Raw genomic sequence first — 23874 nt, forward strand, 5'->3', positions numbered from 1 at the left:
ACCTGTTCACAAGAATGGCAAAACAATTGATGTTTTGATGAAGCTGTGGTTTGAGTGAATAGACCATCCACCCTACTCACCAGATCTTGCTCCATCTGACTATTTCCTGTTTGCAAACCTTAAAAAGAGTTTCAAAGGACTGCAATTCTCGAGTGATTCGGAGGTGACTGCAGCAGTGAAGCAGTATTTCACTGACCAGACTTCAGACTTTTTTGGCAGGGTTACAAAAACTTTAGACACAGTGTGGCAGCTGTGTTGAACTAAAGTTGAATAACTTCTAAGTTTCTTGGCTCCATGGCATTCCCTTCTTGGTTGGGCTTAGAACTTTTCAGCACCCTTTCGTAAATAAAAGCAAAATAACTGAAAGTCAGAAACTGCAACCAAAACAAAAATAGTCTGCTTTATAAATAAACAGAACAAGATCAGTGGGATGAAGGAAGACTTTCTGCCATTGCTGCCAGTGACTAAGGATTGCTAAGTGACCTAACAGCTAGCTGGGAGGAGGGGTCTACTTTATGAACTTGAAACACGAAAAACCCGAATCCAAATAGCGTGACACATAAAGAGCGAACCGCGAATACGTCGAACACACTAAAGCATGAAATTTAAAACCTTGAACCATCATAGTCAGCCAACCCACCACCCGCAACACACTACCTACCCAAACACAATAAAAAAAAACACATACATACACTAACCAAAACCCTACTTCTAACCCTAAATTAAAGCACCAAAACCCTACTGCTAACCCTACACTAAACCCCACATACACAACTATCTATGCACTATCCTTAACCCTTTCCTAACCCTAGGGTCCATAACTACCGCACACTTCCCCTACAGAGCTATACCCAAACAAACTAAATATTACACACACACACACACACACACTTAACAAAACCCCACACTAAACCTTACATACATTACCTACACAAAACTTTACATACACTACCTACCTATGCGATTACCTTAACCCCTCCCTAACCCTAAGGTCCGTAACTATCACACACTTACCATACAGAGCTATACCGCAGATGGGCCAACTATGAAAATTCGATATTTCCACTTTCGCGGTTTCGTTCGTTCGACGTATTCGCAGTTCGCTCTTTACGTATCACGCTATTTGGATTCAGGTTTTTCAGCTTTCAAGTGCATAAAGTAGACCCGGGAGGAGTAAGCTTGAATGACTGATTTAAGGAAAACAGATGAGAGATGTCAATCATATTGCTCTCTAATGGAAACCAGGGGGAAACAAAGCATAGTACCTCACATCTATTACAGGCATTGTGCTGTGCACACAGAAGTGTTCATGCTGATACAGTAGAGGTACTGCATGCACAGTCACAGAAAATAATCTGGGCATAACAAAATCCAGTAACCTGAGCCAGGATGTGACACACCTCATCAGTAGCCAGTTCACCACTCCATCTTAATGTGAGGGACAACCCAATAAGGTCACTTTCTTGCCTTCTAAATTGTTGAGGGAGAAATAAACCTAATAAGACAGACATTGGTGTATAAACTAGATAGTGTGGAAACTGAAGACAGAGTAAAGGTGCAATGTGGAGTTGCAGTGGGGAGCCTGATGATAATGGTGAGCTGTAAAAAGTAAATAAATAAATAAAACAGTTAAACAGTACAGATGAGTACAGTGTTTTACAACATACTACTACGTTGACAGTTACTACCCTTCTCAGCAGCCACTTATGCTGCAGTCTCACATCACTCCTGGAAACAGGCTGGCCATCCAGTGTCCTCAAAAAAGAAGTTATATATTTACCATAATGTTCTATTCTGAATTGTAGCTTTTCATTTGTCTTCAATCTATGGGACTCGGATCCGGCACGGATCCGACTTGGCCATATAATCCAGCATTGGAGCCGAAATCCAAGTTCCTCCCTTACCCATAATGTCCTGATTTCCCTCCTCCCCTCAGATTGAGTTTGCTGCAGATCAGCACCAACCCCTCACAGCAGAAAAAAACTTAATCCCCCACCCCCCAAAAAAAAGGCATTGACGCGCACAGACTCAGCTCAAGATGAAGCCTTCCTCTACATCTGTCCAGTCCACTACACAACCAAAAGGGCGGGGGGGGGGGGTGGATGACTGAAGACAAATGAAAAGCAACAACTTGGAATATTATGGTAAGTACATAACTTCTTTATCTGAAGTTGCTGTTTTTCATTTGGTCTCCAACCTACGGACCAGAGTCCCTAGCTACAACAACAATGGGAGGCCACCATGGAAGGATGCTCCGGAGCAGAGCTAAGCCAAAAGAAGCCCTGCTCCTGGAGAGAATAACCAATTTGTAATGGGAGATTAAAGTATACGAAGAGGACCAGGTAATAGCTGAGCAGATATCATCAACAGGAGCCCTGGACCAAAAGGCCGCAGAAGTAGATACTGATTTGGTAGAATGTGCCCAGACAGGACCTGGCAGACACAAACCTTTGGAATGATAAGCTGTAGAAATACAGCTGGACATCCAATGAGTAAGAGTGACGAAAGAAATAGGCTTTCCAAGAAGTGGCTTAGAAAAAGACACAAAAAGTTGCCCCAACTGTCCAAAACTTTGGGTTCTACGCAATTAAAATCGCAGCTGCCTATGAACATCAAGTAAATGTAATTTGTACTCCCCTTTGTTCTGGTAATTTGGAACAAAACTGACAAATGAATCACCTGGTTAATATTAGCTTCAGAGGCCACCTTTGGCAAGAAAGCTAGGTTAGTACGAAGAGCCACTCTGTCCTTATGGAAGAGCAGATAAAGGGGCTTGACAGATAACTCCTGCAGCTCAGAGACCTTATTGGCTGAGGTAATAGCCACCAAAAAGGCCACCTACCACGATAAGACTTGTAACTTGACAGTGGCAACTGGTTCGAATGGCAGATCAACCAGGGCCTGTAATACTAGAGTTAGATCCCAAGGAGGCATGAGGTCCAAGATAGGAGGTCGAAGAAGAAAAGTACCCTTCAAAAAGGCCTTGCAAACCTTAGAAGAAGCCAATGAGGCTGAATTCTCATCCACATGGAAATTAGAAACTGCTGCCAATTGAATTTTAATTGTAGAAAAACTAGCACCACTGTGAAAAATATAAGCTAGAAGGTCCAAAATGGCAGGGACTGGAGCTGTAAATGGATCTGGGTTATGCTGAGAAGCCCAGACAGAGAAATGTTTCCACTTGCTGGAATAGATCTTCCTGGTAGAAGTCTTATGAGCTGCAACCAAGATCTTTTTGGCAGGCAAAGAGAGCCCAGGAGTCCTGGCCATCAGGGAAACTGAAGCAGCCAAGCAGTCAGGCTGACGTGTGAGACCATCCAGAACTGGATCCAGAGTCCAGAGAGGACACACTAGATGAGACCGTAGAGTGAGAAACCAAACTTGATGAGGCCAGAATGAGGCAAAGAGGATGACTCTGCTCTTCAACCATTGTGCTTTCTGAATAAACTTGGGGATGGGAGGAAGAGGAGGATAAGCATAAAGTAGACTGGAGAGCCAAGTATGGAGCAGTGTGTCTATGGGTGACTCAGATGGGAGGGATCAGAGTGAAATACTCACTGCACTTCGCAGTGGAAGGAGAGGCAAAGAGATCGCATCAAGGATGACCTCATTTTTGGAAGATCATGTCCCACTACTGAAGGATTTACAAACCACTTGTAAGGCCTCAGAATGGTTCTGCTGAGCCTGTCCACTAGGATGCTGGACTTCCCCGGAATGTGTGTTGCCACCAGGAACCGGTTTGAAGAGATCACCCACTTCCACAATCTCATGGCCTCGTGACAAAGGGGATAAGATCTGGTCCCCCCCTGTTTGTTGATGTACCAGACAACTGAGATGTTGTCCATCTGGATGGCAATAGTCCCAGGTAGGAAGAAAGGCCTGAAGGGTTTGCAACACCAAAAGCACCACCTTCATCTCCAGGATACTGATATGCAGATTGGTCATGCCTTGGACCATCCGGCCCATGCAATGCCACACCCACCCGAGCAGGGAGGCATCTGTGGTCACTGTGATTGAGGGGGAAAGAAGAACAAATGGGTGGCCCTGAGAAAGGTCTGAGGACTGAAGCCACCACCGAAGAGAGTCCCAACAAACTCAGGATAGCTGGACCAGGTACGATAAAGGAAGTTAGAAGAAACCACTGTACCACTAAGTTCCACTGGAGAATCCTCATATGAAGGCATGCAGTTGGTAAAAGGGTGTTTGTGGCCCCCATGGACCCCAACACCCACAGATGCATACCTGCTGGCGGAAGATGGGTCTGAAGAATAGACTTCACGTGTTATTGGAACGACAATAACCTGTTGTCTGGAGGCAGAAACATCCTGCTCTGTATCATATCTAACTGTGCACCTATAAAGAACAACACCTGAACAGGTTCCAAGTTCGACTTGGCTAGATTGACTGTAATGCACAAGGAAGGGGCTAGAAGGAGGAGATAATCCTTGGCCTGAATCAGTCGATATCTGGGGAAGTGGAAAGGAGCCAATCATCCAGGTAAGGGAAAACCTGAAACCCCTGCAGCCGCAGGTGAGCTGCCACTACTGCCATCACTTTGGTAAACACCCAGGGGGCAGTGTTGAGTCCAAAAGGGAGCACTCTGAACTGAAAATGATTAGCTCCCAGCTGGAAGTGAAGGAACCGTCTGAACATCTGTTCATTTTCACATGACAGTACACATCCTGAAGGTCCACTGAGCACATCCATTTGTTCATCTGCAGAGAGGGCAGAATGGACTGTAGGGTAACCATCCAAAACTTTGTCTTGGCAACGGACAGGTTCAGGGTAGTAAGATCCAGAACGGGTCTTAAGTCCCCTGTTTTCTATGGCACCAAAAAGAACCTGGAATAAATGGCTGATCCAGACTGGTCTGGGGGAATGGGCTGGATAACCTGTTTTTCAAGCAGCTTGGTGATTTCTACAGCCACTGCCTCCTGTTGACCAATTGGAACATCTGGAAGGTTTCTCTTCAGTGAGGGAGGAAGAAGGAATGGAATGGAATAACCTCTGGATATGATTTGAAGCATTCAATGATCGTTTGTGATGGACTCACAGGCTGCTGGGTGCAGGGAGAGATGCCCCCCTGACTGCCTTCAGAGAGTTGGGTAGTCCTTCAGGACTGCTGAAAGGGTCTGTCTGAGAATGAATCTCGAGATCCCTAGTTCCTCTGACCCCCTCTGCTACGTGGGTGGCATCTGTCATTTCCCCCTCTGCATCTGGGGGAGGACTGACACTGAGCATCTTGCAAAAAGCCTTGAGACTTCCAAAACCACAACTTCTTGACCTCATGCTGATTCCTAGAAAAGGATTGTTGTGGAGTAGAGAAATTGATCTCGATGACAGACAAGGTCTTCCCATCTTTCTTGCTCTGGGGAACAAACAGTTTTGCTAAACAAAGTTGACTCGTCAAAGGGGGCATTCGTGAATGACACCTTAAAGGGTTCCAAAAAAGCACAAAGCTGGAGCCAGATGTGTAACCTAATGGCAATACCCATCCCGGCCACCCTAGAGGCACCCTCAGCTGCATGACAAAAAAGCCTCATGGACATGTTCAAAATAGCAGTTTGGGTGGCCAGACGGGAAGAGAAAACCTTCATCTCCTGTGCAGACATGAACCCTGGGACAGACTCCGAGACTTCCTTAACCAGGTCTCTCTGCCATCTGGTGACATGGGCCAAATAGTTCCAACGCACATAAAGCAAAGGTGGCTGAAGCATACACTCGTTTCCCAAAGTGGTCCACTGCCCTAGACTCCATGTCTGTAGGATGGACCGAAGAGCTCTCCTGGGCCAGCTCCTTCTTGGTGGCCACCTCAACCACCATGGCATAGATTCGGGAACCCTTGGACCAATGGGGCCCATCCAAAGGAGCACAAAGAACCTTGTCCGGGTGCTTGGGAATGAGCTCAACTGTGTCTGGTTCCTTCTATGCCCTACTAGAGATAAGATCCACAAAAGCATCCACGGGGGGGGGGGGCACCCAAGATGTAGAAGGCCCTGTGCCAAACACCTCCAGGAATACAGACTCATCAGTGTTGGGTTTGAGGGAAGAACACCCACCTCTCTGATGCAGAATCTCCATGATGTCCCCAAAAGAGACATCGTCAGGGGGTGATTGTGGGGAACCTTTCCTCTCAACCAAATCTGTATCTTCGTGAGAGATACCAGTGGGGAATCTAAGTGTCTCATTTTGTACATAAACTTCTGAGGCACCTCCTCAGGGGGAAGCTCCAGGGAGGACTCGGAAGCTTTGGGGAATTCCTGAAGAGGAACCTCCTGGGGCGGTCTGACAAAAAGCAGTCCTTGAGGGGGCAGGAAGGAAGCCAGGGTGGAATCCAAGAAAGAAGTGTCAAGGCTTTCAAAGGAGCCAAGAGGACCCTCTCTACCACCTCGAAACCCAAAGGCAAGTCCACCACAGAAGGCAGTGTACCTGGAGCTGAAACTGCCTGTGTCAGAGCCTCCCTGCCCCCTGGCATCAAAGGGAGAGTCACAGCTGAGCTTCCCAGCACAGAAGCTCCGAGGGAAAGGGACAGCTCCAAAAGCCTTGCAGCCAACGTCAGCCCTTCAGAGCTGATCCCAAAGCTATGGCTCTGAGTGTCATTCCATTCCAAAGACAATGGACCTGAACCAGTCAAGGTGACTGTCGGTGTCGAACCATTGGAGCCAACACCTCAACTCTAGGAAACCTCAGACCCAAGGATTCCAAAGCCAAAGGTCAGATCGGAGAAGAAGATATCAGGAGGAAACCACACTGCGCTCACACCTCCAGAGAAGGATGGAGCACGCAAGACCCCGAGCTGAATCTGGGTCCAAAGAAACTTCAACGTCATCCTATCCACTTCAGCTTCAGACAGGCTCCGAGTGGACCAGACAGAGGAAGCTACTGACCCTGGCATGGAATGACGCAGAGGGGAGGCAGAGGTAGAAGACCTAGCTTGAGAACTCTCAAGCTCGGGGAGAAACGGGGCGACCAAAGCTGAGGAGAACCCTGGGCCAGTTCGGACCTAGACTTGGCGGGAGGTTCAGCAGAGGAAGACCAGTCAGAAGACCTCTTTCTCAGCTGATCCCACTACTTATGCCTTACCCGGTCTCCTTCCTCAGGCTTTCTGGCAGGAGTTTGAGTCCCAGAAGCAGGAGGAAAAGAAGTAAAGGCCTCTGAGGAGGGAGCTAACAGACCCTTTAAGATGAGCTTGTACCTCCTGTCGATAAGTGCAGGGGTTGAAGCCCACACAAATCAAACAGAAGAAATCTAGATGGGGAACCCTAAAACACACCATACACAGAGTGTGGGTATCAGATAGAGGAATCTTGTGCCCACACTCCATACACTTCTTGAACCTTGGCTTAGGAGTGTCGGCCATGGGGACAAGGAGTGCACGCACACACACACACGCACGCACGCACACACACACACACACACACACACACACACACACACACACACACACACACATACATTCCATACAAGAAAACAACAGTAGAGAGGAAGACAGAAAGAAGTTCTTTTCTTTCTTTTTTTTTTTTTTTACTGAAAACGGACCAACGCGGGGACAGAAGGGTAGGAAGACAGGAGGATAGATAGACAGAGAGGAAAAAAGAACAGCAAGAAAAACTTACTCAGCAACCCTGGAGGAGCTTAGACAAACAGCAACCCGTGGTGTTCCAAATGAACAGCAAACAAGATCTGAGGAGAGGACGAAGTGTTGGGCATTATATGTAGGGGAGGAGCCTGGATTTTGGCTCTGATGCTGGAGTATACGGCTGAGTGAGATCCGTGCTGGCTCCAAGTTCCACAAGTTGAAGACAGATGAAAAACAACTTCAGACAAGCAGCTTCAAGTCTTCTGCAGGAGACAGTTTAAGTCCTTGCAACATCTTCTGCTCTCATAATCTTTCTTCTTCCTTGGTTTATACCATGAAACCTTGAAGCCTGAACATCCTCCAACATATGCATGTGCGTGCGACAACACACACACACACACACACACACACACACACACACACACACACACACACACACACACAAATCCAGACTGTGAATCCATTTTACATAATACAGGACAAATCTTGATCACCCTGTATATTTTTTGCTGGAGTGGTTGAGACATATATCACTACAATAAGCATTCTAAAATAAAATACAGGAAGACATTAAAGGGAGATGAAATAATACTGTACAGATGCAGCTCAGTCACTGAAACACCACTGCCTTCTGTAAATCAAAGTTTATTAAATGCAGAAGATCAGCGCTTTCATCTTATAAAAGTTATAAAAACTTCATAAGATGAAAGCGCTCATCTTACATGGTTTTACAAAACGTGGTGGTGTTTCAGGGATTGTGCTGCATCCATACATTATTTTCTTCTGTTTGCTTCTTGGTCATTTTCTTTTTACAAGAGATGAAATAATATCTTACAAAAAAAATCTAAAAACGGGCTCACTGCATTACAAAAAATAATCATTTAATGAAACTTCAGCATCTGGTAGAGAATAAAAATGTGTCATCACTAGAACAATTTTTTGGCTCTCAGCCTTCATACATAGAAGTGATGCATTACTTTCAGCAACAGTGATATATTTCAAAATAACAATTCAAACTGGAATTAAATAAATTATTGGCCAGTACTGACTGTTCCACTGGATAAGGTGTGAGCCAACCTGAGGAAGTTACCTACCAGGCAGTCAAGAAAGTACTATGTGCTGCAATTTGCAGGGGCTATCCACTCTATCCAAGAGGTAGGGTGCATCCTCATCTTGGCAGCCTAAGGATCTGCTCTGACCCCCATAGCCACCCAGAACAGGACCACATGAATGTTTCAAGACTGACCACCTAACTCCTAATTGGTGTCTAGGATGCAGAACTAACTGATCTCTTCTACCTAAATGTCCGCAGCATTACTGGTGCAGAAATAAGCAACGTTTTACTGATATGCACTACTCTCTTTCTTATGGGATATGATATATGTACTCACAATACCACAAAAGCTAACAATACCAATCCTAGCACATGTGGACTTCCATGCACATACAACAGAGGACACTCATCAGCAATGGGGCAAATTCAAGCACACTTCGTACTGCTCAAGACAGAAAACTGTTTTCAGCAATGTCCCACTGGACTCTATCCTAGGTGTCTTCTCTGACATGAAAAATGATATCAAAGGGGCATAGCTAACCAGGTTTACGGACAACTGCAGAAATGAATATCAAACCCCATCCTGTATTCAAATGCTCCAACAAAGGCTGGACGAAAGAAATGTTTGGTGTGATAATCATAGACTTACCATCAATGCCAAGAAATATAGCATAGCTTCCTCTCATAAATCTAGCATCATTACTACACACTGCATAGATAACACTCCACTTAAATCTAACACAGGCATCCGTTCTTGATTACCTATGTTGATGGCAATCTCTTTTTTGACCACAATGTCTCTTGTCTAGTAAGAAAATCCTTCCATCTTGCACAAGACCTTTGTAGTATCTCCTAAGGTTCAAAGAAGATATAGACCCACCTTATTCATTCATTATAAGGCCTATAATTAAATCAAATGCACCCCAAGTACCTCTCTGAGAATCTAAATCAACTTGAAAGACCTCAACATTTAGTCAAAAAAAAGATCTTAGGTCTTACTAACCTTAGCTACTTTAACAGACTAAAAAGTCCTGTCCCTCTTTAGATACCTACTTCAAGTAATCAGTGTACGGGAGCTAACTTATAAAAACAATTTAAATTAGAAAAATTAAAATTAAATTGTTTAGCAGATTCCCAGTGTGTTTCCCTCCATTTTTTTGACAGGCTTGTTGTGTGTCGTGAGCAGAACTGTATAGAGGGAGTGAGGGCAGAAAATATTAAAATAAAAAAAGAAGTTATGTACTTACCATAATGTTCCATCCATGTGTGTTGTCCATCTCGACCTTTATTCTCACTGATGGGGTCGGATCTGATATGTCAGATCCATCTCGGCCTTTACAAAAGCTCAAGGACTTCAGCAAAGCTCATGAGCCTCCTTCCCTACCCATAATGCAGTTCCCTAACTTCCTCAGATCTTGTTTGCCCATCCAGAAATTATAAGGAGAACAATAAATGTGCAATATCAGAAAAAGATATACAGTAGTAATTGTTATTGAGGGTTAAAGTTAGCATTTCTGAGGCTATGTAGATCCAGCACCCAGTGTCCACTCGATCTCCAGGGAGATCGGGAAGGGGGGCATGGAGGGTGGGTTGTGAGAATAAAGATCGAGATGGACAACACACATGGAATGTTATGGTAAGTACATAACTTCTTTATGTGTTGTTGTCAATCTCACCTTTATTCTCACTGATTGGAACATGTCCCAAGCAACCTAATTCCTGGGTGGCTGATAGGAGAATATTCCTCAGAATCATAGAACCAAAGGAAGCTCTACTCCTGGAGGCCAAATCTACTTTGTAATAAGTAATAAAGGTATGCGGTTTTGCCCATGTGGCTGCAGCGCAGATATCGTCCCAAGGTAACCTTGCTTGATAGGCTGTAGATGTAGCTACCGATCTGGTGGAGTGTGCTTTAACAGGAAAGGGAAGAGATCTGTTTTTAGAGTTGTATATGTAGGATATGCAAAGAGAGAGCCATGTAGATAAGGTAATCTTTGACAGTGGCTGACCTTTTTTCATCTTGAATAGGACATGAAAAGTTGGTCTGGTTTCCTAAACCCCAAAGTTCTGTGCAAATAAACACATAATTGTCTGTGAACGTCTAGAAGATGCAATGAGTACTTGCCTCTGTTCTGGTAGTTGGGGAAGAACACTGGCAGCTCAATAGATTGATTTAGTTTACTTTCTGACACAACCTTTGGAAGAAATGAAGGGTTAATGTGTAAAGAAACTCTGTCCTTATGGAAAAACAGATAAAGGGGCTTTGTGGACAAGGCTTGCAAATCTGAGACTCTTCTGGCTGAAGTGACAGCCACTAAAAAAGAGTGTTTTCCAAGACAGAAACTTTAGATCACATGTGGCTGAAGGTTCAAACGGGGAACAAGTGATGTTTGTCAAAACAAAGTTTAGGTCCCATGAAGGAGTTTGATTCTTGTAAGGGGGTCTAATGATCATAGTTTCTTTCAAAAAGGCTTTACAGAGTCTGTGTGACATGATACTAGAACCATTTTCTCTCATATGGTAGTTTGAGATTGCTGCTAGTTGAACTCTAATAGTAGAAACTGCCACACCTTCATGACAGTTTGACTAAAAATTCTAGAATAGAATGTATTCGGACAGAAAATGGGTCTATTTGGTTATCACTTGCCCATATTAAGAATCTGTTCCATTTACTCTTGTATAATCTTCATGGAGGTCTTATGGGAGGACAAAAAGATATATATTACAGGGGAAGAAAGAAAAGGAAACCAGGCAATCCGTGGAAATGGACCAGCAAAGCTGTTAGCTTGAAGTTTTGAAGGTTGGAATGATCCAGTCCTGACAGATGTGTCAGTAGATCTGGAGCCGGGTCCAGAATCCATGGTTCGTCCAGAAGATGAGGATGTAGGAAGGGAAACCAGATATGATGAGGCCAATAGGGAGCAATCAGGAGTACTGTGGTCTTCAACAGACTGGTTTTCTGTAAAACCTTGTGAATCAAAGGAATCCGAGGGAACACATATGGGAGTCCTGGAAGCCAATTGTGACAAGTGCATCCCTTGGTGACTCCCCCACAGGAGGGATCAGGGCAAAGTAGCTGCTGCATTTGGTACTGGTGGGTGAAACAAAAAGATTGCAGAAGGCTGGCCCCATTTTCAGAATATCTTTTCTGCTACATTCTGATTGAGGGACCACTAGTGAGACTACAATATGGCCCTGCTCAATTTGTCTGCAATCACGTTGGATTTCCTCAGGATGCGCGTTTCAATCAGAAAATGGTTGGAAGATGTTGCCCACTGCCAAGTCTTTATAGCATCTCGAAAAGGGGGTAAGATCTGGTTTCTCCTTGTTTGTTGATGTACCAGACTACTGACACATTGTCTGAATGAATTGCTATTGTTCCTAGAGGGAGAGATCTCTGAAATGCTTGCAATGCCAACAGCATTGCCCTCATCTCTAGGATGCTTATGTGCAGGTGATCCTCGTGTTCCTGCCAGGTGTCTTGGACTGTCTTTCCCAGATAATGCCTCCCCCCTTATCTGGGAAGCATCTGTGGTCACTGTGGTCTGGGGCGGAGGGGAGATGAAGGAATGGCTTTGAGAAACTGAGGGAGAGTGAATCCACCACTCTAGATCTTTTTTGCAAGATTTTGTAATGAGGATCTTGGGCGACATTGGCAAATCCAGAACTGACTACTGAGTAGAAAGCAACCATTTAAGTATCCACATATGTAGCGAGATAGAGGGATAAGTACAACAGATGCTGCCATTTTCCCCAGAACTTGTAGCACTTGCTTTGCACTGGCTCAAGATTACTTGATTAGCATTTTCACAACTAAGTGAAGATCGTGTATTCTGTTGTGAGGTAGTCTTGCTATCAGCATGGTTGTATCTATCTCTGCTCCTATAAAATTAAAATTTTGAGATGGCTCTAGTGCAGATTTGTCATAATTTAAAGTAATGCCTAGAGATGAGCAAAGCTGAAGTGTATAGTCTCTGTCTTGTAGCAGGAGATGCCTGGTTGGGGCGGTTATGAGCCAGTCGTTCACATAAGGAAACACCCGGAATCTTCTGCATCTCAAGTGAGCCGTCACTACTGCCATGCACTTGGTGAACACTCTGAGGGCTGTAGTGAGACCAAAGGGCAAAGCTCGAAACTGGAAGTCACTGTCTCCTAGCCAAAGTGCAAGAGCCTTCTGGATCGCCTTTCAATTTGAATGTGGTAGTACGCATCCTGAAGGTCTACAGAGCACATCCAATTGTCTTTTTCCAGAAATGGAAGTATTGACTGCAGCATTACCATCCGGAACTTGGTTTTCTTCCCAGATTTGTTTAGTTTGCTAAGATCCAGTCCCCCTGTTTTCTTTGGAACTAAAAAGAATCTTGAGTAAGTTCCGGATCCTCTCTGATCTGTGGGGACTTCTTGGATGACTCTTTTTCTGAGCAACTTTTGAATTTCTAATGTTGCTTGTTCCTTTTGACTGATTTGTTTACGGGAATGGGGAAAGTGAATGGGAATAATATATCCACTGGATATTATGTCCTGCACCCATTTGTCACTGGTTATGTTTTGCCAGGCTTCAAGATGCAGTGACAACTGCCCCCCCCCCCCTTGCCTCCAGAGGAAAGCATTTGGGCACTCAATCAGGACCGCTGAAAGGGTCTGCAAAGAAAGATTCTCTGGAGCCCTGATTCTGCGAGTCTCCTCTACCACAAATGCAGCGTCCTCCATTATTGTTCCCTCCTCTGCCCCTGGGGCAGTTTCCACCCTGTGTGTCTTGGTAAGACCTCTGTGACTTTTTGAACTACATCTTTCCACTACCCCTCTGACCCTTAGGAAATGGTCTGGTGAGTGTGGAGTAACGCACTCCAACAGCAAACAAGGTCTTACCCTCCTGTCACACTGGGTTAGCATTTCTTTTGCCTTGGGCCCAAAAAGAGATGAGCCATCGAAGGGAGCATTAAGAAAGGAAGACTTAAAGGGCTCCGCGAAATCGCAAAGATGCATCCAGGCCTACCTCCTAATGAAGATGCCCGAACCTGCTGCCCTAATCGCTCCATCTGCTGCATATGAAATGGGTCTCATGGATGAGCTGACTACGGAGTTGAGAGTAGCAAGCTGAGCACTGACCTTATCTGCTGCCGCATCAGCTACAGCTCCTTGAAGAGCATCTGATAGTTCTTTTAGCATATCCCTCTGAAGTCTGGTGAAATGAGTGTGATAGTTCAGTAATCATAAAGTAAAAGCCGCTGAAGAGAAGACACGCTTCCCATACCTATCCATGGTCTTGGAATCCTTATTAGGAGGATGGATAGAGGAACTGGTCTTGGAAATTTCCTTTCTTGTAGCAACCGCCACAACCATGGCATCTACTGCTACAACTTTTATAAGGAAGGATTGGTCCTTAGGGGCTGTAATGTACTTGTTTGGCCTCCTAGGAGTGGGCTCTATGGAATCTGAGGTCTCCCAGGCCTTCCGAGTGATTAACTGAATAAGTTCATCGGAAGGTGGTGTCACCCACAAGGTTGAGGGGCGAGATCCAAAGGCTTTCAGGTATACAGACTCCTCGGCTGAAGGGGGGAAGGACTGACAGTCATCTCTCTGTTTCAGTTGACCACGGGGACCCTTCTGCTTCATCAAGGTTAGTATCCGAAGTGACAGCCTCTTCTGATGAGTTCCAGATGCTTCCTCTTGCATGATGTCTTCCAAGGGACTTCCTCAGTGGGATATTCTGGGAAAGTTTCGGAAGACAGGGGAGTCCCCTGGGGAACATTCTGAGGCCTTGGATCCCTGCAGTCCTGTGGATGGAGGTGATCAGGTAAAGACACTTGCATCAGCGAGGGAGGAAGCTCCAAAGGAGGCTGTACCTGAGACTGAAGAGCAGTCATCACCCTCCTCATAACTTCAAAGGCAGACCGTCCCTGCTCAGATGAACTCCCCAGACCCAACAGCATAGATGTCGGGGATGAAAGAGCCCTCGGCACAGGAGAAGGAAGCTCGAAGAAGAGGTGGAAGCCGAATTCACCTACGCCGAGGCCCCCAGTGACAGAGGCAGATCCGGGGAGATCTGAACAGGCTCAGAAGACCTGAGCGGTGAGTCTCGGTCCCTGAGGTCTCCTGCTCTGACTGGGTGGAGATGCTCGGGGTGGACATCAGGTCCAAGGAACTAAGAGGTCCAGGACCTGATACAGACACCAGCTGGATGTCGGAGTTTTCCATCTGCGATACCAAAGGATGGATCAGAGGAGAAGTAGGTGCCACAGGGGAAGGATGAGTCTGAGTCGACTCCTTTGGGTTCGGATCCAAAGGAAGCTTGGCTAAGGCAGGTTTCTTGAAAAGCCTCTGCACCACTCTATCCACATCTTCATCTGAGAGGCTCCTACTGGTCAACATAAGAAAAAGTGATGGGGGCAGGGATGTAATCGGCTCCATGGATACAGGCTGGCTCCGATAGCAGTACTACATGGGCAATGGGATCTTCAGAGCCGATTCTGTGGACGATTTCTGATCCAAGGCCTTTGACTGATCAGAGGAAGTTCCCGGATCCATAAAAGTCGTCTGCTCCACAGATGCTGTCGGACAGGACGCCTTTGGTTGCTTGGCTCTAGACTCCGATGAAGCTTTCTGAGCCTGAGAAGGCCATTTCCCTTACCTCTCAGACTTGTCTGATTTAGGAGAGGAGGAATTGGAAGAAGAAATAGCCTCAGAGAAAGGGGTTTTAATTAACCCCTTAAAAATCAATTTGTTCTTATGTTCCATAAGCACCCTTTGTTTAAAGGCATGGCATATGAAACAAGATTCTTGTAAATGAAGAGGCCCTGAACAGTATACTCACAATGTGTGCGGGTCACTAAGGGGCATCTTCTTGCTGCATTTCTCGCATTTCTTAAATCCTAATGGCTTGCCTTCCTTTTGGGACACATTTGGAGGAAACCTGAAGAACAAACCAGAGAAAATCCACAAATAAGGGGAAAGAAAGGATGACCAACATTTTTTTTTTTTTTTTTAATACAGAAAGAGAAAGGGAAGGGAAAGTCCTCTAACTTAAATTGACTTTTGGCTAACTTCTCTGAAATGAAAAATGAGTGGTAACCAGAAGAGAAAGGAAAAAGGGTTTAGTCCTAAATGTCTAGAAAAAAACACTAAGGGAGAGAAAGAAGGAAAGAGAACACCCTCTATCTAAAAAACGGGTGTGGGTAAGGAGTAAGAGGTCCTTAACTAAAAACGTATGCTAACGGGGGGATTACTAACTAGGGGACAACCACAAAGAATACAGAGAGAAAAAAACGACTGGGAAAGATAACAATAAGGAAATTACTAATTAGATAAAGGTATAAGCTATAAAAATACAAAACTTTGCCCCGAGCTTGCTTGAAGAACCTCTTCACAGTGCAGCAAACAAGATCTGAGGAAGTTAGGGAATTGCATTATGTGTAGGGAAGGAGGGCCACGAGCTTTGCTGAAGTCCTTGAGCATCTGCAAAGGCCGACATGGATCAGAGACATCGGATCCGAACCCATCAGTGAGAATAAAGGCAAGAATGACAACAACACATCACAGTTTATAAAAATTATGTCTGCTTCCACTTTAAACATACATTTAAAACCAAAACCTGTGGTATTACAAGTCCAGCATTTCTGCATTAAATGAGGTTAGTTGATGCTCACAGTCATGTTTTCTTTTTGTGATGTGCCCCATGTTCTCTAGTTGAGATTTAACAGCTTGTTCCCTTGAACACCTTAGCCAAGTCCAAGTAGAAGGTATGCATCATTTTCCCCTCATCCACTGTCTTGGTGACTTTCTCAAAGAAGTCTACCAGGTTTTGCCACATACAGAAATAAAAATGGCCTAGTACAGAATAAATTGCCATGAAAAGTTCAGTAAAACAGAGGAGATAACTTACAGATTTTGCAAGTGGCAAGGATGCATTCTTCCTGTATTGTTCCCACCTTTCTGGACAAAGACTTTAGATGTTTTGTTTCCTTAGACTGTGATTCCCGCCTCTTTACTGTAGTAGAACAAAGCAGTGTTGTTCTACGTGGTTTTTACATGTTACCGCTTATGTCAATTCAGATATACATAGGTAACAAAAGTTTGTTACCCCCTAAGGGAGTTTTTAGCTGGAATGTACAAGGTAAATCCCCTTCTCCAGTAAAAGCAGAGACCCTGGGGATAAAACTAATTTCCAGTCACTGATTATTAACAACAGAATATATAGGGCACAACAAAAATATAATTAAACACAGGCTACAGTTTAACAGCATCAATTAACCTCATTTAGCACAGAAATGCTGATATTTTAATACCACAGGGTTTGTTTTTAATAGTATGTTCAAACCAGAAGTGGGCATTTTTTTATAACCTGTTTTTATTTTAGTATTTTCTCCCTCATTCCTCCTGCACAGTTCTGCTCACAACAAGCACCAAACCTCCTGTAAAAGTGGAAAGAAACACACGGGGGATCTACTTGGTATTTTAATTTAATTTCAATTTAATTTTTCTGTTTTAAACTTTTTTTTACGTTTGTTCACACACACACTAATGACCCGAAGGATGGATCTGAAGAAGCACCAAGCAAAAGTGCAGTCTAGTATTACACAGGACAATTTACTAAATGTGCAGAATTAAAATTTGTATTTTTTTATTTAGTGTTTATCTTTTTAAAGTCTCAGAAACATACTTCTTAATTCTTCATCTGAATATACTGATAACTGAGTCTGGGAGGAAGTTGGAGTAACACAGGGACAGTCCCCCCCCTCCCTGAACTGGAATCCATTATCCAATCACCAAGTCTGTGGAGGTGCACCCTTAGTCCTGCCTCCCAGCTCATCCAACCAGAGATGGACCCTTGTTCCTCACTGCTCATTCCTTTGTTATGCAGCTTGTATAACTGTAATAGCACTTCTCTGAAATATTTATATGCACAGCAGCGCTTATCATCCTACAATAAAAAGAACTGGGTTTTGCAGCCAAGACTGAGGTCTGCAGAGTGCTTTATTACATTTGATTCCATTTCATGACTAAAATTGCTGTTTTTTTACAGCAGAACGTTTTCAGTAGAGTTCCTCTAAGTTATATGGACGGCAGTGTTCAGGCCTCATCCACTGAGCTTTTGCTTGTTATTCTCAGATGTATAGCAATGCTAGCAGGCTAAGCATGAAACTGCACTCATTACAAGTATTCTTAATCCTGGAAGATGCTGACATTTGTGCAGTCACAGAAACCTGGTTCAAAGCTGTGGAGGGCACTCTAGCCATACCAGGTTACTCATCCTATCATACATTCAGACCCCAAACTGTGAGCAGGAAAGCAAAAGGAGGTAGAGTTGCAATATATATATATCAAAGACATACACACCTCCAGGCTGGTCAAACAGCATGATGCACTGGAGACACTCCAGGTGCAGTTAACCATTGACAAGATTCCTATTCAAATCAGAGTTAGTTACATGCCCCCAACTTGGAATCAAGATGCCCACTCCACCTACCTGGCTCTACTTGACCGTCTTTGAATCAATCAAGATTCAACCCTTTACCCTGATCCTGGCCGACTTTAACTATCCAACCACAGATTGGAAGAACTACACATGCCAAAACACAAATGCCCCAGAGATTCCTTGATTTCATCAGTGCAAATGCCTTGGACCAACTGGTCAACACACCCACAAGAGGTAATAATATCTTGGACTTGGTATAAACCAACATGAGTAACCACTGCAGCATCCCTACAGTGTCATCCTCCCTGGTAAGATCCGACCACGAAGTGGTCAGTTTTGACGTTACCATCTCCCCTGCCCCCCCCCCCCAGCTATAATCAAACAAAAAAACTTCTCCAAAGCTGATTACAACATACTGAGGGAAGGTATAAACAACGTCACAGTCCCCTCCCAGTTTATAGGAACTGGCAAACTGGCACATATATCCAAACCCACACTAAAGTACTATACAAGCATTTATTACAGCTGCATGGAATCATGAATACCTGACAGGGCAAAATCCTCCTCCTCAAGAAAGAGTAAACCTGTCTGGTGGACATCTGCAACAAATAAACTCTATAATAAAAAGGAAAAAATTGTGGTCTAGGACCAAGAAGGAGCAGGTGCCTAATTGGATGCAATCTATCCTTAGCCAGAACAGGACTAGTGAAATCCTCCAAAGCAAACTTTGAGTCCAAACCTGCCACATCTACTAAAGACAATCATAAGGCTTTCTTCACATACGTCTGCAATCTCAAAGGAAGCACTCAGATCTGCTCAGAATTGGTGGTCAAGGACACCACATACACAAACCCTGTAGACATAGCCAACCTGCTGGCAGACACGTTCAGTGAAAACTTCACCCCCTCTGTCCCCCCATCAGTAAATCAGGACATCTCCAGCACCTGTCCCTCTCTACTTATCTCTAGGGAGCAAGTCATCACTGCTCTCTGAAAGGAAAAAATACAGCCTTCATGGGAACCTATAACATCCCAGGCTGCATTCTACATGAACTCAGGCAGGAACTTGCAACACCATTAGGCACCCTATTCAACCAAAGCCTGAGTATCAGCTTCGTCCCAGGCGAGTTGAAGACAGCCACTGTCATCCCTTTGCACAAAGGTGGAGTGTCCACTGATCCAGGAAATTATAGACCCATCAGCCTAACTAGCCTGATCTGCAAGGCCATGGAATGGATTATCATAGACCTCATTAACAAGGACATCAGCAACCTCCAAACACTCAATCCCACACTGTTTGCTTCCATCAAGGGCAGGTCATGCCTGTTAAATTTGGTCAACTTCTTTGAGACAGTCACCAAATCCATGGATGAGGGGAAGACGGTGCACACTACCTACCTTGACCTGACCAAAGCCTTCAATACTATTCCCCACTCAGGTATAACAAATAAACTTTCTCAACTAGGCATCAATCTGTATGTTAACTCAAACTACACAAATAATCAGGATAAAAAAGTTTTACTGCTGTATCTGATACCTCGGCTTATGCCTTCAAAGAATAAATTATTACATCAAGCAGCCTTCTTTATATACACCTTACTTAATATATTCAATTACCTCATAAATTCATTAACAAATCAATGACTTAAAGTGCCCATTACACATTGCCCATACTTTACTATTCATTACATACTTTTTAATACACATTAAAATACATAAATATATTTCCACTTCTGATATCATTTTACTCAATTAATTCTATTAGAGAGATAAATTAGTAAAGTATATGTTTACAATTTATTCTACTTTTATTAAAACTGGAATTAATCAACATATGCTGACAAAGTTTGCAGATGACTGCAAGCTGGGCGCTGTCATCAATTCCCCTAGTGATGTGGACATCCTCCAAAAGGGTCTCACCCAAACAAATGAATGGTGCCAGAAACCTGGCTTCAAACTGAATGCCAAAAAATGCATCATCATCCTCTTTGGGGAGAGTGACGTCTCCACAAAGTATCATATTACTAACAAGGTTCTAAACACGCAATCAGTCATGAGGGAGTTGGGCACCCAGGCTGACAGCAAATTGACTTTTGACCACCATACTCCCTCCGTTGTACAGACAGCTTTCTATATGGCCCAACTCATTAGTAAGGGTACCTCATCCCTGGGACAAGGAGGTCATAACATCCCTTTATTCTTCCCTTATAAGACCCATTATTGAGCACAATGCCCCTTTTAGCAAGTACCTCACAAAGCACATGAAGCAGCTGGACAGATCACAGAGGTTCCTCAGCAGGAGAATCCAGGGCCTCAAACATCTACGCTACAAAGATATGCTAAATGCCCTGTCCCTCTACTCTGTCTCATACAGACTCCTCAGAGGTGAACTCTGTCTGGCATACAAATCAGTCTCAGGCCCTGCCTTGGTGGGACTGCTGCATATCCGCAAGTCAAGCTCCACTTGAATAACCTGCACTCATGACCTCAACCTGGTCAGTGACAACAACAGAACCTGGCAGTACAGATTTGTGGCCCAGAGGCTCCCCCTTCTGTGGAACAGACTCCCTCTCCGCGTCAAGCAGAGTACCTCACTAACCTTTTTTAAGCGCAACCTGGATAACTGGACGGGAAACAGAAAATACACTGCTGGGATTCCACCTGTGCCCCTGCTGGACAGGGGCATCGGGTGCTGACTTGTCGAACACGGGCTAAATTCTTGGCTAGGCTTGTAAGGGCCTCAGTGCCAATAGTCTAGTAACTTCCTGTGAACAGAACTCTAAGGTAGACTGATCAGTCCCTTTGCCAGCACAGGTGGTGCTCTACCATCCTTCAGACCTTTCATATCCCCCTACGTAGACCTGTAAGCACTGTGTCAGTCTCCCTGATCAGTTCCACTAATTTAGGCATGCTTATGATGAATAGTTATAGGTTACTTGCTCTTGAAGTCCAGTAATTAGACTGTATGAACAGGTTAATGGTCAGCATGATATAATGGTTTGAAAATACAATCAGTTTTTAAAACTGCTGCAATTCTCCCACTTGCATTACAATTGTATAAAACTGTAATCACATCTGTAATCTCACCTTGTTTCCACGGCAGCCACACCACATTCCAGCCTGCCCCATTCACAACACAAATTAGACTGCAGACTGTCTTGTCGCTTGCAGCCCTCTCTACACTATGAATTTACTAGCTGACACTGTAATAATAAGTGTAAACCTTAACAAACTGGATCTTTAACTGATAAAGTATAGAATTATTTAGTGAAACGGTTTGAACTGCGGAATTAAATAAGAGGTTCAGGGCTCCTGATGTTTGTCAAAATTATGACCAGCCATGGTCTGCAATCTGATAAAATTTGTTGATATATTTTGCGAGTCAATGCAGTTTTAGAAAATAAGTAACTGACAAAAATAGCACTAGTTTTGTTAGACAGTCTGACAGGAAAACTCACAGTTAAGTACCAGCCAAAGAATATCTATATTTAAGATGACTTGTGACAATATTTTAAAGTATCTTTCATTTTATTATGTTTCCCTTATGAAGGATTAATAATTAGTCATTTAAAAAATGACTGCTCAACCACTAATAATACAAAACACAACTCAAATGACAAGCACACACACACACACACACACACACACACACACACACACACACACACACACACTGAAAAAAAAGTGTTTTTAAAGGGGTTCAAGCCCACCTGCAGCACTCATGTGGGGGTATTTATAATTGTTCCTGGACACAAGCCATCAAGTATGACTGCATTAATGAATCCTATAGGAAGGAAAGTCTGATTAGAAGTCAAGTGCTATTCTGAAATAAGTAAAGACTCGATGAAGGATTTTTTGCTTGGTTCCAAACGTGTACCATCTGTATATGCAGACAATAAAAAGGTTCATCACTTAATATTAGAATAAACACAGCGCATGAACATATAATCTTGCACCATCCTATTTATTAACAGTATTTATGGGATAGAATCCTCCACAGAGTAGACCTAAAGCTGCAGTCTTTAGGAACACAGAATGCACGTTGTCAAATGAACTATTCTAACACCTGCACTTTATTTTATTTATAACTTGTGTGTGATACTATCCTCACACCCCTTGAACTTAATAACAGCTGATACCTGTCCACAACACAGAGTAGGATAAACAAATATTGTATTTTCCCTCCTCTCTATGGAAAGTATGTCAGGCAAATTGCGTCCTTTCCACTCTTACTTCACAGAGGCCAATCAAGAGTTTGGTATCCAAATGAAAAGAATAAAAATGTCTAATGAGACCATGGAGTCAGTCACTAAAGAAATACATTGAACAAGGGGATAAACATGGTAAAAAAAGAACTGAGCAGGCTTGAAAGAGAATGAAATTAGTGTGGGTACAAAATGATGGAAACCCTCATTCTTGATATATATACTACACAGGTTTGGCACAAAGAAAGCACATCTGTCTTTGGAGCAGAAAGATAGTTCTGCTGCTGAAAGAAAGGAAGCCATCCACTAAGAAACAACAGAATTTTAGAATAGAAAAACGCAGTCATATTACCAAATACTCTAGCTACAAATCCAAGTGGGAACTGTGATGCCAACAACGTGAGAAACCAGGGAGCGGCATAAAGGCTCGGACTAATCTCATTTTCTTCCAAGTGACTGTACAGGTTTCTGTGGTAGTCGTGGAGAAGCCTGGATAGCTGATACATCTGAATCTAATAATAATAGAAAAAGAAAGTAATCAGTACTATTCACCTGAAGGTAGGAGGATCATTAGCATTGTCAATACTTAGTAAACACTACATTGAAAGATATTTCTGTAATATATACACTGAAAAAATGATTTCTATTTTTCCAACTTTGTTTTATTTTTGCTCTTGCGTTATGGTGTCACAATAACAGCTTTACTGACTAATGCTCATGTGATGATATTCCTTCTCCAAAAATACTCATTTGATATTAAAATTGTACTAGGTCACAGAAAGATCAGAAACAGAATAGAAACACAAAATATTCTGATGTGCACAATTTGTTAGACACAAACTGACACTGCTATTCTTCTAACATCCTGAGGTTGTTGACCTCATGAAGACCACAACCCACACCACATTAGGATAGCGCCATACAAATCCAGCAATAACAACCATGTGAGCTACTCACTATAAAGATGACTGCAGGTATATCCAAGACTAAAGTGAATGACATATAAGGCATTCACCAAAATGGCAAAACTCAAAAAATGCTTATATATATATATATATATATATATATATATATATATATATATATATATATATACTGTATGTACATATATAAACCAGATGTCACACATTCAACGGACACTGTATTTTGGTGACAATTTGGCTGCCTTTGCCTTATGCATTCATTTATTCTAGTATTGCTAAGATCAAAGGTGTACTATAGAGAAATGTGGGCAAAACAATGTGCAGGCAGTCACTTTATTGTCATCAAAATATGGTGTCAGTCAAGCGTGCCAAGCAGTTCAAACTACACTTTCATCAAGAGCAGCTCATGCAGGAGATACTTTTTCACACAACTTGCACTACTACAGTGTAACTTCCACAAGTCTCAGGTACCCCTCCAACCGTAACTGTTCCTGGTTTAAATTAGCATATCTCCCAAACGGCAGTATAAAATGAGCAGAATTTTACTTATCCTTCATTTCTTTCCTGATGACGTTACAGTCTGAACTACAAATCTCAGCTCCATGAAATGTCAAAGCACTGCACTTGTCCTTATTTGTTTCATAAATGAAAGTTAGGTACTTATGATAATGATAGATCAGTGTTGCCTGTTTCTATCGT

The 23874-nt window shown here is 43.4% G+C and overlaps 1 protein-coding gene across 5 annotated transcripts in view; it reads right to left on the minus strand.

Moving 5' to 3' along the window:
* TBC1D4 (TBC1 domain family member 4) overlaps positions 1-23874 on the minus strand; it is a 2350609-nt gene that overhangs the window by 88630 nt on the left and 2238105 nt on the right. For all 5 annotated transcript variants that reach the window (XM_044085628.1, XM_044085627.1, XM_044085626.1 and 2 more), the window contains one exon: positions 22605-22764. In XM_044085628.1, the coding sequence (XP_043941563.1) occupies positions 22605-22764 (160 nt within the window). The remainder of the gene's footprint in view (positions 1-22604; positions 22765-23874) is intronic.

This window comes from Protopterus annectens, chromosome 10.part0 (assembly GCF_019279795.1).
Source record: "Protopterus annectens isolate FY-2018-M chromosome 10.part0, PAN1.0, whole genome shotgun sequence".
Taxonomy (NCBI): Eukaryota; Metazoa; Chordata; order Ceratodontiformes; family Protopteridae; genus Protopterus; species Protopterus annectens.